The sequence below is a fragment of the Tamandua tetradactyla genome, chromosome 10 (genome assembly GCF_023851605.1).
Source record: "Tamandua tetradactyla isolate mTamTet1 chromosome 10, mTamTet1.pri, whole genome shotgun sequence".
Taxonomy (NCBI): Eukaryota; Metazoa; Chordata; class Mammalia; order Pilosa; family Myrmecophagidae; genus Tamandua; species Tamandua tetradactyla.
In genome coordinates, this window is record NC_135336.1 from 89,003,155 (window position 1) to 89,020,050 (window position 16,896).

The 16,896-nt window shown below is 36.9% G+C and overlaps 1 protein-coding gene across 2 annotated transcripts in view; it reads right to left on the reverse strand.

The window, feature by feature from the left end:
* GRIK1 (glutamate ionotropic receptor kainate type subunit 1) overlaps positions 1-16,620 on the reverse strand; it is a 147,319-nt gene extending 130,699 nt beyond the window's left edge. For both annotated transcript variants that reach the window (XM_077118806.1, XM_077118805.1), the window contains exons 1-3: positions 16,457-16,620; positions 12,918-13,175; positions 393-574 (exon numbers count right to left, since the gene is read on the reverse strand). In XM_077118806.1, coding sequence (XP_076974921.1) covers positions 393-574; positions 12,918-13,175; positions 16,457-16,529 — 513 coding nt within the window. In that variant the 5' untranslated portion in view covers positions 16,530-16,620. The remainder of the gene's footprint in view (positions 1-392; positions 575-12,917; positions 13,176-16,456) is intronic.
* Between the last annotated feature and the right edge of the window lie 276 nt (positions 16,621-16,896).

Sequence of the window (16,896 nt, forward strand, 5' to 3'; positions counted from 1 at the left end):
AAAAGAGGTCTTGCTGTGAGGAGGATATATTTAGGACATGTCAGACTTTGTGTAAATGAAATCTGGCTCAGTGTTTTCAAGAGACATAAAAATATATATGTGTTTAATCACTTTGAAATGGCAGGACCACTCTAGTGGCAGGACCCAAGTACCTCCCAATGCAAATACTGGACCATACTTCTACAACTCCATCCTTACATGGGACTTCAATGAAGTCACCTGAACTCCTTAAGCAGCACTGCTCTTTAAAATGGCTCTGAAAACCGCAGTCTTCAGCTTAAACTGGACTGCAGCAGTTTGATCAGGCTGCCTTAAGTGAAAACCAGGTGGCACTTTTGGAAAGAGATATGAACATTTCCCCCACACATCAACCTCCTCCCTACCCCTCTTACCTGCTTAAGGATTTCAGCGGCAGTTTCATGTGAACAATCAAATATCACATAGAACTCCTTGCCCTTTTTCATCTCCTTGAGTAAGGGCTTGGCATCTTTATTCCCAGAGGGCAGCTGGCGGATTTTTATTTTAATATTATATCTGGAGGGAGCTTTGATGAGCTCTTGCAGACGAATTAGACCTAGAAATGACATCCAATCATGCAATAGAGACTTTCTGTTGAAAGAGTATTTCTTATTACCATTTACAGTCAAACTCATGTCATTTCCCAAATACATCAAGAAGCCACCTACCGGAAGGTTATACTATCTATTTCCCATTTCTCCACCCTCTTTCTGTGGTGATTATACTATATTCACTTTTTGGGTATGTGTGGCTTGGAAGTACAACTTCCCAAGTGCATTGTGAATTTATCTAGAATGCAATTGTCCTCTCCACCTTACAGCCAACACCTCGACTCTTCAACAAATCAAGTCTGCAGCAGTGAAATTCTTATTAACAAAAAGTTCAAGTTTCCAAAGGTGCCTAGAGAAATAGATAACACCTGCTCACTTAAAAAGTCAATAAGATATTAGGATTTCTTGGGGGTGTAAACCTCCATAAGCCTTTCTCATCAAGTATTCATATATAATATATGGTTTACCAGTTAATTAGTTTGGCTGCTTTATATAATCTTCGAGTTCCTGCCATAAAAACTATTTTTAAACGACTCATTACATTCTGGTTCTAATTATGATTGAATGTGAATTGGAAAATCCTTACTTAATTTTAAAAAAGGACCATTAATTTTTAGAAATGATGATAAAAGCAGAAACAAAATGCTTTAAAAGTGCATCATTGGTAACTGTAGGCAATGATATTCAGCCATCAACTTGATGGAGAATATTTGATTCACCATATATATGAATCTACTGAGTTGCTTTACTAGGGCAAGGCAAAGAGGTTTATAAAGCCTCTGCCTTATTTCCCTTAATGTTAGCTGGTGCTTGCTACATTGTATGATGCTTGCTCTCACTCAAAGGCTCCCATAATATTGGAAAATTGACTTAGTCTTTGTTTTTGCTTTTTGTTTTTTTGACATGCAGTTCTGTGCCGATTAGGATTTGTCAGCTTCAAGTAATCAATAGGGAATGTTAAGCTTTATGAGTATTCAGATAGATACTGTGGTATGAGTTATGCAAGATACAGCATGGATGCTGGCTACTTCCCTACTGAATACATTTCCTTCATTTGTCTTATTTTATTTAAATAGTTTTTTTTCCCCCCAGCAGCCACATTTTTTTTGTGGCTCAATTGATTCTCAGACACCATGGGTACCTTTGGTTCTGATATGCTGCAAACCTGTAATTATGCTTCTCTTCAGAGTCAAATGGGGGTGGGGATTATAGAACCAAATCAAGACTTAGTGCTCATTTTCCCTTTTTTCAAAATAAAAATGTAAAAATAGAACTTGTTAGGAGGATAAGCTTCCTGGACTCTTGTTTCTCTCCAGGTTCAAATCAGTCAACGTGGTTGAAGGCTTTCAGGTATCAGTAATGAGCTACTTGTTCTCTTACTTACAGAGCCACTTGTCCTGAGCCACTGATGAGTACTAAAAATTGAAGGAAACTGAGCACAGTGAAGTGAATATTTGCATTTGTTATATTTGGTAAGCCTCACAATAATTCATGAGGCATTATCATCTTCATTTTACAAACAGGTAAATTGAGACGGCAATTAGGTAATCTACTCAGGATTATACAAATAGGCGTAGTGGTATTAAAATTGTGAATCCAATGTGCAGTCTCCATTTCGCCATCCTGGCTTACAAATACAAGTGGTCTGTGCTGAGGGAACAGATATAGCTCAAGATTGTCCGATAAGATGGGGGGAAAATAGGGACCCATTCTCTTCCTTTTTTTTTTTTTTTTTTTGCCTTTCATCTTTTCCCTGGGCTGCCTGCATCTCTCTCCTCTTCTCTCCTAACACCCTCCTGCTTTGCAGCCACATATTTCTTTGAGTAAGGCCACAAGGGAAACTTTGATGTGGACTTTAAAGAAAATGGGGGGAAAGAAACAAATTTTAAAAGTGCATTTCATTTTGTGCAATGAATTTGCTCTTTGTTGAATGCTGTGTCAATCTTGAAATACATCTCCTTAACACGTGACTTACACACATGTTTATGGAATTTAGAGTTGACATACACTTTCTCACTTCATTCATCATCTCTCTGGGGAAACATTTTATGAATGCCCATTATGTGCCGAGCCCCATGCTAAGCACTGGGAGTGTGTGATGAACACTTCCTCCTTCAAGATCCTACAACCTGTAGGATTTTGCCCTAATAACTTTAGTGAGATGGGAAGGGCAGCCATTACTACTGAGCCTCATAGGTTATGAGTTGATATAGTTGATGCTGATGGAGGATGGATTGACTTACTCAGGTCATGTAGCTAAGAAGTGTTGGAACTGGGGGCTTGAAGCTTGGTCCATCTTCTGACCAATTCTGTGTTCCCCTACCCCTACTTTTGGATTTCAGATCAACTCATTTACTAAATAAATACATAACCAACTTCAAAATCAAAACAAAGGAATGAATGGACAAATGAAGGAACTAGGGACAAAAATGTGGTTCGGCATAAAAATGTTGACCCTTTATTATTTGCCAGGAGGCCATTAAAAAACAACCAATCAACAAGAAAACTGCCATTTACTTCCAATTGTTTCATAAAAGAAAGTATATTTTAATACCAGTAGAGTAGAAAGGATAGCAACTGAGTATAAAAGATGAATTTCTAATTGTAATAAATTTATCTTTATTAAAAACTCACTACTCATACTCTAATTTTCTTATTTTGCCCACATACAGAAAAATGGGCCTCTGGAAACACAGGACCAGCAGATGCAAAGATGAAATAAAGACCCAAATTGTGGGAAGAACAATGAGCGAAGAACAGTGAAGTTTTACGTTTTTCTTCCCCAAGCAATTGTTTGCTTAGAAAGCCTTTTTGCCTTCATTAGCAAATGATGTTGAATTTACAATTCAAAAGCAAATTTACAGAAGACACAAATTGGACAAGGTTTGCCATTATATTTGCATTTGAGCTCCATCAATCATTAACATTCCATAGCAAGGGATGGTAACAAACTATTTATTTGCTAAACAAATAATTACTTTTCAGGGAAAGGAAATTGATTTAGGCCAGCTCCTAACTTTCTCATTTGTCCTTGTGTCTGGATGCAAGCCCTGAAGGGGTGACATGACTCTGTTTGAACTCAACTCCAGTGCAGAGGGTATAGGGGTGCATGTGGAGATGGGAAAGGTGATTAGTTTCCTAGCCCACCAGAGTGGAGACTCCTTAAAAATAAAATGCAGGTAATAAGACAATAGGCATTCTAATGACAATTAAAATGACCTGCATTCTTCAAATATGTCAACGTCATGGTGGACAGAACAAAGAAAAGCTGAACTGTTCTGGATCACAGGAGACAAAGAGATGAGGCAACTAAATGCAATGAGTGATCCTGGATTGAATCCCGGATGCAAAACAAATGCTGTAAGAATGATTATTGGGATAATTAGTGAACCTGGAATATATATTAGATGATTGTATTTTATTGGCGTGAAGTTTCCTGCATTTGATAATTGCAGTGTGTCTATAAAGGTAGGTTCTTGTGCTTAGAAATACATGTTACTGGATTTAGAGGTAAAAGTCATTATGTCTACAACATATTTTCAAATTGTTCAACAGTGGTACTAATTGTTATTATTATTATGTTGTAGTTGTTTTTATATTGAGAGAATGATACAGCATTAAAGCAAAGTTGGCAAAATGGTAACAAATGCTAAACCCCAGTTTAGGGTTCATTGTACACAGCTCACAAATTTTCTCAAAGTTTAAATCTCTCTGAGAAAAAGACAAAAATATGCAGCTATAAAATAATACCTTCAGAGTCTTCTCCTCTAACTCTGGTTCTCAGGAATGTAATTTGAAAAAGCACCCATGATTTGAAAAGTATTTTAGAGAAAAGAGCCTGTTTAGTTCACATAATTTGGAGTTAGGCCCTGCAAATAGAGATAACTTTCGAAATCCTCCAGTGGCCAATTCTAAACCCTTGCTTCGGCCACATAGCGACTCTGTACACTCAGGTATGACACAGAACAAAATGCTGATTTGCATGCACGCTGAGTTACTCTGGGAACAGGTGGAGCATATGGAGGAGAAAAAAAAAGAACCTGCTATTTCCAGTGAATGACTAAATTTTCTCATGCCTTCTCCTTAAATAATAATAAACTTTGCTATTTACATGGTCCCTTTTATGAAGTATGCTACACGTCTTATAAATAGCTCAATAAACCTTAGAATATACCTCTGAGGTAGATAGGTGTCAATGCTATTTTACAGTGTGGAAAGTGAGGCACGGCAAGGTTAATTGTTTGGATCGGCCCTGAAAATGAGTCACAGACGCCTGGAAATAGAAGGGACCTTAAAGGTCAAACCCCGACTTGATGAATCCCCTTGACACAGCCACTGCTGAACACCTGTCTATTTGGAAAATTCTCTACCTCCCGAGGCAGTCCAATTCATTTCTAGACAGCCTTCTTTATACTTAATGATTATCAGTTTAAAGAAAATTATCTAGTTTTCCTTGAGTCTAATCCACTTCCCTGTTCATCAAACCACATCAGTAGTTTTGATGCTATGAAAATGAATGTGACAAGCCCTTGGGACCCAAAGATGAGATTGCACATTTTAAATGTTAATTCTGTCTTCATTTGAACTTAGGAACATGCAAAATGGCATTTCACAAACGTGTTGCTATATTAATATACCCAAATCTAATAGGATTGCTAAGGTGGCATCCTCCAGAAGAAAAGAAAAATCAGAACTGAGAAATAGAAATGGGTGAGTAAGTGAATTACCTGGGGAAATTCAGCACTAATGAGTGCAGATCTTCATACATATGATTTTCTTCAAAAGCACATGTACTTCCCTAGTTGTGAGACTACCCAAAAGGAAAGTTATCCCTTCTGATCAGAAAGGGCCTCAAAGGAGAATTTAGTCTATGCGTCTGAAATTAATTGTATGGCAATTAGTTGTATCCATGTATTTTGGTCCTGAATTCTGAGTAATATACATAGGAGCTAAATAATATGCCTGGCATGCAATAGCTAAAGATTGGCTTCCTGGGCAGAAGTCTGATGTTTTAAATAGGGCTATAGTCAGCAGCTGGAGTGTGTGAATATGAAGGGCAGAGAAAAGTGAGGGAGAGAACAAAGGAAGTATAATTTATTGTCAGATTGTTATTGAGTGCAGACTTTTCATTTGCCAATTTATCCAGGTGGAGTTGTGGGAAGGAAACAGTGGACATGTTTCAGCCAGCCCTGTTGGTCATAATAAAATGGAAGGGCGACTTGTGATTGCTAAAGGTGAAATAATCATTCTTTTATTTGACACTGACTGTATACAGAAAATCTTTCATTTTAGCTTGGTCATCCATACAAAGTTGGTAATTTTATTCAAGTCTGAATTTTAGATTTGATAATATTACTAGTTTTGGACAACTAATTGGTTCTGTTTTCTATGAGGAAATGGAAAGAAATATAATAGATATAACAAATCTAAGTCACTATCTAAAATGCAGCTGTAAGTATAGTTATGCTATGTAGCCATGAGATGATTGAGAGTATTAAATGAATTAGTTATATATTTAGACCTGTGCATTGTATCTACTTAATCCTCTATAGTTAATTTAGTTATTATTGCTATCATCGTTGTCATTTTTCTCATGTTTTCCCCTTGTGTTCATTGTTTCTTTCAATCACTGACATTATGTGTGTCAATCCTATTTCAAATTAATCCTCACTATAAAGCTTTGAGACGATATTTCAAGTGATCTCTAAAAAGTCTTTACTGTAGTCTGCATTTTTAGGAATCTCATGACACTGCTGTTTTGAGAAAAGTGATTCGGGGCAATCATGGATTTCCAAAAAAATAAAACAAAAACAACTTTCAAGAGCCATGTGTTACATGCCCCAGATCTAGAGGCGCGTGAGTGCAACTCGTTCCCCGATGGCCTAGTACAGTTCCATCTGTATGCTGGGGACTCTTAAATGTATACCTGTATCCCAGACTACTCTCCTGAATTCCAGACACTTATAGTAGCTACCTATTCATCACTTCCGTTTGGATATCTTAACAGGCATCTCAAACTCACACTCAATGTGTTCGTGACTGAACTCCTGATCTTATTCTTATTCTCCTAAATTATCTACACCTACCGGCTTCTCCATCTCAGGTATGTTGACTTTTTTCTTTGGCTAATGACAAAAACCTCGGTGTCTTCTTTGACTCCTCTCTCTGTCTCTTACCTGGCCTCTCTTTCCACAGGGCAACATGTGCTCTACATTCAAAATGCTTTCCAGAACCTGACCATTTCTTGTTCCTCTATTGTTATCACCTTGATTGAGCCATCCATCTCTTGCCTCCCTATAATATATTATCAATGCAACAGCAGGATAATGCTTTTGTGATGTGGATCTGATCATTTCACTACTCTGCTTAAAACTCTCCAGTGACTTCCCATTTCACACAGAGGTAGAAACTCAAATTCTCCCAATGGTCTACCAGGCTCTCCATGATCTACAAGACCCTCCCATCTGACCTCCTCTCTTACCACTTTCCCTTTCTCATTGTTCTCCCAACCACAATAGCCTCCTTGCTATTTCTCTGATACTCTAAGCCATCCACTTACCTGAGGCATTAGTTGTTGCCTCTGCCTAGAACTTCCTTCTCCCAGAAGCCAAATGGCTCACTCTCTTCTGCTTCAAATCTTTGCTCGAATCTCATCTTCACAATATTGTGTAACCTTTACTACTGCAAACTATACTTTCTACCTCCAGATTCCCCACATCATGCTCTACTTTTTCTTTCTTCCATAGCACTTACCACTTTCTTTTATACAATATAATTCATTTTACATAGTCAATGATTATATTTGCTATTCTATATTTCTTTTTATATTTCTTCCTCTGTAACCTAAGTTCCTTTAAGTTAGGGCTTTATGTCTATTTTGTACATTAATATATTTCAAGTGATGAGAATGGTGCCTGACACATGGCAAGTGCTCTATAAATATCTGTTGAATGATGGATTGGGCAGCATTATTGGACATAAAGTAACATACACTCTTAGATGGTGGCATCAAAATGGTGCAGGGCAATGGGAGTTTGGGTCCTGGAAAAGTGATCTGGTCTGAGAGGCTGAATGAAATTTGGAGTTATCCAAGAATCACTCATCTACTGCAGTGATCCTCATAATTTCATCTCTGATGTAGGGGCCAGCAGCTCGGATTTGAACTTTTCCCCTGGGCAGAGAGCTTAATCCTTTGAGAGGAAATGCATTCTATCCCCAAAGAGCTTTGGGGCTGAGAATTTGTTTATAACCCATGCCAAAGCTGTTCCACTCAATCCTTCATCCACTGCTGTCCTATGTACGCTCAGGGGATTTGGCCAAGGCATCTTCTGCTCTTGGTCCTTTGGTTATTTGTTGACACTAAACACCTATCTTCTGAGTCTTTAATGTTTATTCTTTGCAGCCTAAACATTTAGCTATTTCCATTTTACTCATATCTTCTTCAGGTGAATCTTCTTAATACCCACGTATTTATGTTGAAGTAAGTACTGGGAAAATTCTGAATTTGGGGGGGCAGACTTATCCACGAGACACACTGTAAAACAGGAAAGTATCTCTTTGAAACATCTTTCTTTTCTTTTGCTTTCAAAGTTTTGCCTAATACGTATTTTAAGAAGGCCTATAATAGTGGTTCAACATACTGCTTTCTAAAAAGTATTTACATATACAGGTCCTTGAAGGTACAGAAGACTGTAACGGTGAGTTGAGCGTAGCGCAGCTGATAGAGGGGTGCTTCTGCTCTGAGGCTTCGCCCTGATGGCTTCCTCTGCCCAAAATCACCCAGATGCCCACATGGTCTACTCTTTACCCTCTTCAAGTTTTTACTCAAATGTTACTTTCTATGAGGTCTTCTGTGATCTCTTTATTTAAAATTACAACCCCTGTTCCCATCTCCAATCTCCCACATTTTCTCTGCATCTTTAATTTTCTTCATAACATTTACTACCACTTAACCTACTATGTATTTACTTATATATTTTGTTCCATGGCTAAATAGATTGTGGGCTCCAAGGGATGAGAGATATGTTTGTCTGTGGTATATCCCGTGTTTGAAACAGTGCCTGGCAGTAAATGTCTATCAAACAAGGGAATATATATTATCTGTTACTTCTCTCTTTTTCTCTTTTTCTAGATTTCAATCGCTTTCTCTATCTCTATGTCTATCACTTTATGTATCCTCTATTTATCTAGCTATCTGTCATCTATCTATCTATCTATCTATCTATCTATCTATCTATCTATCTATCTATTTATCTATCTATCTTTCTATCTATATCTGTCCATCCGTCTAATATATCCAAAGTCTAAAATCTTGGAGAATATATACCAAAATGTTATGGGCACTTGTTTTCCTCGATGTTTTTATGTCCTTACATGTCACTTCATTTTAATTTTTTATAAAGAAAGTGTTCTTTTTTTAAACCACTTAAAAAAAATAAGCAGCTAGACAAAAAACTTCAGAAGGAAGTACTTTAACCTTTAAACAGCAGCCACAATAAGAGTGTACGAGCTTGTGTTATCTTCATTGTTTCCCCCAACATCTCAAAAAATATCATCTAGACTAAATGACTGCAAATTTTGGTTCACTTTAGTCAAGGACAAGTTAAATAGAAAGGGGACAAGGAAGAGGCAAAACAATAAAGTGGGTTTTTCTTAGTCATTCACAAAATTAAATCTATATAGAAAGATGTGTGTGCACAGATGTTTAATGTTTTACCAGTAAAGCTTGGAGGATTAGAACTCACTTATTTGGAGCCAGTTCTTTATACTGATCGTGTTGGTGATTGCTTAGCCAAGTATAACCAAATAATTTGAAATTTCCCCCTTTCTGGCCTGCGCTGACCATGTTTCCATTGCCTTTTACTTAAGGCAAAGAAAGTCAACCTTAAAAACGTGATCAGTTAAATGAAAGAAGTAGTATTTTAAGTTATTATTATCTATTAACATTTTTCTGAAAATTTGTATACCATGTGAACCAGGAGGTTTCCTGGCAAAGCCCAGAGGGAATGAAAAATGATAAACAGATATTGAAGAGGAACAGATGTGAAGAGAAAGGAGGGGAGAATGCAAACCAGACACCAAAATGAAGGAAGATCATGAACGTGGACAACCTACTTTACATCTGTGGGCTGGCCCTAGATTTTTCAAAGTCACAAGATACAGCTTTTAACTAAATTTGCTTTTTTCTTTTTGGCAAACTAGAGCCCAGGGACCAAATGTGGGCCAACATGTATTTCTGTAAATAAAGTTTCATTGAAACGCACAAACCCATGTATGTACACATTGTCTATTTACAAACTGTGTCTCACTAACTCAGTTGAGTTGAGTAGTTATGAGAGTGACCACCTGGCCTGCAAAATCTAAACTATTTACTGTCTGGTTCTTGATAGAAAAAGTTTGCTGACCCCTGTTCTACAGAAAGCGCTATGGCTTCATTTCACTGAGAGTGGCTTTGAGAAAGCAGAAACTTGAATTTGATGCTCAGCTTCTCTTCTCTTTTTCATGCCTCTGAAGGGATGAAAGGCAGGTTTCCACGAGAGCTCTAATGAAGCAGAGAAGATGACCAATGGGCAGCAATTTCTAGTTGCTGAGGGTCACCTCTGAATGACAGAATCAGAGAGAAGTCGGTAAGTGATGGCAAGAACATCCAGGAAACAGAGAGAAAGAAAGAGAGAGATGACGTCAGAAAAACCATACTCCTCTTCAGAGTTCCCTAAATTCTTTCTAGATTTTAAATTCTGGGGGTTGGAATTCTGCATGCTAGTATTTTGTGAATTGGATTTTGTCCTTAGAGACTTGCCTGCTGCTCTGACTGCCTTCAATGGGCTTAATGGCCCATTTGGTCCCATGGCATCTGCACTGGCTTCAGGCTATTTAACAAACTTCTAAACAAATCCCAATAAAGTGCTCTTTAATAGGTACTTTATTTTGGTATGGGGGTGGGTGTTGAGCACACCTAAGTTCTTTCTTTTTCTGAAGGTTTAGTAAGTTTCCTTCTTTTATGGCTTGATAATTACAGCAAACAAGAACTCTGACTCAAGCAGTATTAAATCCACTCAAAGATGTCTAATTTTATTGATCTCAGTTGACCTGTTCACTCTATGGGTTCCAACTGAATGGCTCAATTGATTATTCATTTACATTTTTAATGTCTATGTGGGCAAAATCATTTTAACATTCATCCTCTCTAATTTAATGGGCAACATACAAATCATTTTGGATTTTCAGTTTCAACAAGTACTTGTTGAGCAACTGAGCTCTAGCACACTTTATAGGGATGAGAAGGACATTTTAGATTTCTGTAATAGATGATAGAAATGATAGTTTGATTTTTCTGCTGTACATAATGGCCATTAAATATGGGAGGGTCACCTGAAATCAAAAGAGTGGTTTTGTGACATCCTTTCACAGATTATATTTTGTCTTAAAACAATTTGAAATTTACAACATTCATACCCACACTTATAGTTGAATTTAAGCTATAATTAAATCTAGAAGTTTTAGCACCATGCAATGATGTGTTTTTCTTTTAGATGGTTCTGTTTTGCTAGAGATGATAGAATTAGTGAGAAAATTGTTCTATAGACACTATCACATAGTGAGGAATGCTGTGATTTTATTAGCACATAGAATTATTTATTTAACAAAGGTAGGCAATATAGACAACCTACGTTTATATTTGCAATATAATATTCTATCTTTAAATTGGCTTGTGGAGTTCATTTAATAATATGGATTTCTTCCTCCATAGCATGCAAGTGTATCTCTCTCTATACAACAGCCTGTGGTTAACCTTTCCAAGACTCTTCTGAATATAATGTTTATGAATTATATATCCAATCATCTAAGTCCCTTCTTTCTGAAATGAGATGAGGTATAAGAAAATGCATAAATGCGTATTTCCAACCATACCTAGGCACTTTATTTTATAGTATTAAATGGGACTGGAGCTTAATGCCAAATAAAGGAGGCATGCTATTCATCCTCTAGGGAATAGAAAGTGCTAGTCTTGGTGAAAAGGATGGCGGAAATTGAAATAGTATTAAAAAGTTTGAACATGCTTTGCTGCGTTAATTTTCACTGATACTTTTATTAGCCCTATTACCAAACATGTAGATCAAAGGAAGGAGCTAATTTCAGTTCTTGGAGAAAAAAAATATTCAGAAATTCAATTGTAGTATTTTTTCAACGTGTAATTCTTAACAACTTACAATATGTCAGTCTGTTAGGTAGCAGTTTAAAGAGATGTACAAAATAAAACTTTAATTTTCTGGAATTCCTAGTTTCATAGATATGTAAACAGATCATTGAAATATAACATGCACTATAAGAATTATGTTTACAAAGTGTTATTGACCTTTATGGCCATCTCAGCTTTAAAGAAGAGGTGACGTTTGAGTAGGATGGTGGAAAATGAATGAATGAGTGTTCACCAACTTGGGATTTGTCTGGATGATCTTCCAAAGTGAAGAAAAGAACTAGCGCTGGAAAGAACCTGGGGCATTTCAGAAATGGTGAACCCTTCATTCATAGCTAGTGTGAAGGCATAGGGAGGGTAGAGAGGCTAGTGTCTGGGTAAGCAAAGATGAAAATACAGATTATGGCTGGAGGATGAAGGGCTTTAAATTGGAAAGATCTGAACCTTATTATGTGGATAATGAAGTGTCACTAGCTGACTTTAAACTGAAGAAAAGGGGGTCTGAACTCTGACAATTCTAAAATGTAAGCAAAAGGCAGAAAAGGAAATTCCAGGTAAAGTATCATCAAAAGGTGGAGGATCAGAGAGCTAGAAGAAGCCAAAGAGAGTGCCTAATGAAATCAAAACAAGCAGGCGGAACCATGCAAACTTTATTTAAGGGCCCATCACTGGGGGTTCTCAATCTCATTTCCATGAGATACAATCTCTAACTGAATTCTTCTTTGTAATTGACTTTAGAAACTCATCTAGATATTTGCATACTTCCTTATCAAGTTGGAATCATAGTCCATGGCCATTTTCCAACTTTCTCTGCATTATTTTAAGGAATGGAACCATGGTCGGAGTCTTGAATAGATTTGGCTAACTGGAATTAGATCCCTAATATTCTGATTGAATTGCAACATATATCAATAAAGTGATTTTCCTTTTTAAGAATTTTCCTAAATTTGATGATGAAAGGATCAGCAAGCCACAAGGAAATTGAATTAGCTACATAAGGCATTCTTAAATTACTTTAGAATACTTAGTTAGCTCTATGTCAAAGAATATTTTTATGCACTCCACCTGATGATGTCAATGCCTATAGAGCCCTGTGGTTTTCTTTGTTCTAACCAGACTTGACCAGGTGAGGTCCTGTGCAAGCCCCATACCTGTACTGTCTTCGTACACCACGGTCACTGTTTTCCAGTTATAATAGAGGACCAGATCCAGGACCGCCCTGCTGATGGCTGCATAATCCGGGTAGAGGTTGATGTAAAACAAATCTTTGTTGTCCACTGAGGGATGTTTCCAGCGGGTCTGTATGTGTGGAACTTCGAGAGCATTGCAGATAGACTGCACAGCACTGACAGAGGAGCTATGCGAAGGACCAAACAGAGCAGCCACACCAAGAGCCAGCTGGTCACATGCTAATGTACAGGGACAAGGAGGGGAAGGAGAGGGAAAACAAAGAAGGGGAGAGAGAAAGAGAATTCTATGAATTTAATTTTTCCTTTCTCAACATCTCTTTTTAATCTGACTATTGGGAACTATTGTCCCGCTCCCCAACTAAAAGTTTAAGGAAATATATTTGGACCATCTTCCAATATTCCAGGGGTACTAAGCTACCAATAGATATAAATGCAAAACTAATTAGCAATATATCACAGGGCTAACTCCCTGCAAATATAAATGAATTGTGGGTTTCACTCCATTACCTTTAATCAGATGGAGTCTAAATCCCTTGCTGGACAAGCCATTTGCCAAATGAACAACATGTGAATTGAGCTTCTGTCATATGGCAGGGTGGAAATGAAGATATTAATGTTGTTGTAGAATTTGGAAGAAAGGCCTTTACCTCCTGTCTCTTCAAAGTTCAGAAAGGAGTTCTAGTTTATTGAAATACCGTCGAAGAATGTTCACAAGTGGGACTGATACTCAATTACATTATAATGGAATAGCATAGCTTAAAGGGATCCTGGAAGACATTTGATCCAACCCATTCATTTCATAGACAATGGAGTGAGTTGTGACCACTGGACAGCAGCAGAGCTGAACCAGAACCCATGATTACACCTCAAGGCCAAGCCTTTTTCTGTCTCATTACCAGCCAACATGAAGCCTAGCAGAATCAAGCTGATATGTATTTAAAAATACATTCATAACAATTATCTGTTTTTCTCACTATAGGAGTATATATACTCATTGAAAGAATTTAGAATACTTAAAAATGTAAAGAAGGAAAAAGGAGCCTGTAACTTCATCATCTTGGGATAGTACCTATTAATATGCTGACATTCCAAATTATTTTTTTAATGGAATCACTATTTAGATACAGTTCAATAACATTTTCTTCATTCAACATGAAAGCATGCCTTTTTTTTCTAAGTCATTACAAATTCTTCAAAAACATACCATCCATGGGTATCATGACTTATTTAACTATTTTATGGTACTGAACATTTATGCTGCTCCTAAGTTTCAGCTATTATAAATAATATTGTAATACTTATTTTTGTCCTAATATTTCAATAAGAATTTTAGATTACTTTCTAGAGCAGATTCCCAGGGATTGAGTTATAGCTATAATGAAAAGGTGCTGATATTTTAAGTTTTGGTACATATTATTAAATTCCTTTCCAGAAAGTTTGGGGTAATTAATCCTCTATAACCATGTAAAATGCTGCCTACTCATATTATACGGGTAGACATTAAATATGAGTTTAAATGAATTTTCAATTTTATATAGCAATACTATTTTAAATGAACTTGAAACATTTGTGAGATAATAATTGAATACCAGAATTAAAGAATAAATTATAAATGAAATTCTGTTAATGTTTATAATAATGCAATTTTACAAATAAAAGTAAGTAGAGAAGCTACATGACTTTGTAAAAATTACCCAACCTGATTTAAAGAGAATAAATAATAATTAAATTTTGGTAGCCATATTCCAAATACCTATGGGAGAGAAAATGTTGAAGGTCATTTGTGAGAAAAACTTTCTGATACTGTGCTCATATCTCTTTGCTTCGGGATATGAAGATGTAACGTATTCTCCATTAAATGCTGTAAATGCAAATGTCATTTTCCTCAGAAGCTCATTTTCTGGATGTGTTTTCATTTATTGGCAAGAAAAAAATGAGAGCATGAGAGTATATAAACTACTATTTTATCCACCATAAACAGTAGACTGAGATTCTTGTTAGTACTTAGCTCTGGAATGTTAATATTACTTGACAGAAAATCAATCCTTTTAACCTCTGTTTGCCAGCAAATTACCAGGTTTAAGGAGCTTTGGTGGGAGGTAATTTACAAGTATGGCAGATACTTCATATCTCAAGAAAGTTTACAATTATTAAATAGGTTGAAATATAATTGATAAATGTTGTTGGCTTTCTAAGGTATTTGCTTAACAATGATGTGTGTTTGGGGAGGGTCGGAGAAAGAGAGAGAGAGAGACAGACAGACAGAGAGACAGAGAGAGACAGAGAGAGACAGAGAGAGAGAGAGAGAGAGAGAGAGAGAGAGAGGCAGCTATCTAATCCACAGAGATAATGTAAAGAAGCCTGGAAACTTTTAAAAGTTATGTATAAATATAAGGTCGTATTATTTGTAAATAGACAATTTTGCTCCGTATACTATCTCTAACTCCACCTATCTTTAAAAAAGTCTCATACTAAAGACGTCATAGACAGGAAAAAAAAATCATTATATAATTCGCTTTTCATCTGTGTTCCCAGGAAAAGAGTTTTATATTTATTTTGTTCATAAAGAACACCAGGATTCTTGCAGAAGAGTGTACTAAGTGAATGCATCCCATAACCTAACTAGGTTTATTTTTTTGTGTAAACAACCAGTATATAATTACCTGGATGTTAGCGTGAACGTAGCTTTCATTGCATCCCATTTATTTATGTGTTTTTAATGAGCAAGGCATTTCTCTATGAGCCCCTCTGTTCTGGGGTGATGAGCAGCTTTTGTTTCTACACAAACACCTGATCTAGTGATTGGATGGCCTGCTTGTTAGAGGCCATAATGTGATTGTGCCTCAACAGAGCTGCCCTGGAAGTGTCCAGGGGTTGCTAAATGAGCCTGTGATTCCCCATGAATCTTTCCAAGCAAGCGTTTTCAAAGCCTGCTAGATTACTTTTTTGGAACTTGCCTTCTATCCAGGAGAAAAAGAAAAACAAATGCAGAGATTGTTCTCACTGGTCTAATCTTTAGGATCTTTTGAAAAAGAACACAAAACTTTAAAAAGTTGAGAGAATGGTAGTTAAACCCAACAGTTGACAACCTGCTGAAATGGAGGGCGTGAGTGATGGGTGTTGTGGATATTTCCCTTGTAAGGTGGCTATGACCTTTCCCAAAGTTTTATTGTACTGCATCTTACAGTTTCATGAGGGTATCTCAGCTCTGGGAAGGAAAAAACAGATCAAGCTTGACATTTCCCATTCACAGCTGAACCGGTTAATCATAGAGTGGAGGGCACTGAAGAGTAAGCTAATCAAAAGGCCCAGAAAGCAGCGCCAACAACCTCCATTAGGTGAGTTCAGTTCACGCCCATCGGTGATATTGAGGGTTGAGATTTCCTACCACCCGTTTGCACAAAGATGTCCACTTTGAAAAAGGGCAAGTAGCGGAAATAAGGTAACCTGTAAAGCAGACATATCACCCAAGGAGCTTTTAACAGTGCGAAAATAGTTACCTCTCCGTGAGGCTTCAAAACTATCGAAAAGGTTAATTCTCTGGATGTCATAGGTTAACGTGGTATTAGGCATTAGCGTTCGGTTTCTGTTAATATTGGTGACGGCGAACTTGAAAGCTAATTCTTCAACATTAACAGGTTCACTTTCCACAGTTTCAAAAATCCCTCCTGTAGAAGGGAAAGAGATGCATGAGAAGGATTAGTCACATCATTCATATGTATTTTCTTTTAGAAGAAGGATATAAACAATACAAATAAAAGATCCCAAGCGATAAATGCAGGAATTGTCAGAGTGGACCCCAAACCCAGTTAAAAGTTAAGTTTATCAGCAGGATTCATATGCAGATGAATAGGTTCAACTTTGCAGGTATGCTTAAAGATCTCAAATCTGTGATTGGGCTGTACAATACCTTTGAGGTGGTTCATATAATCCAAATATC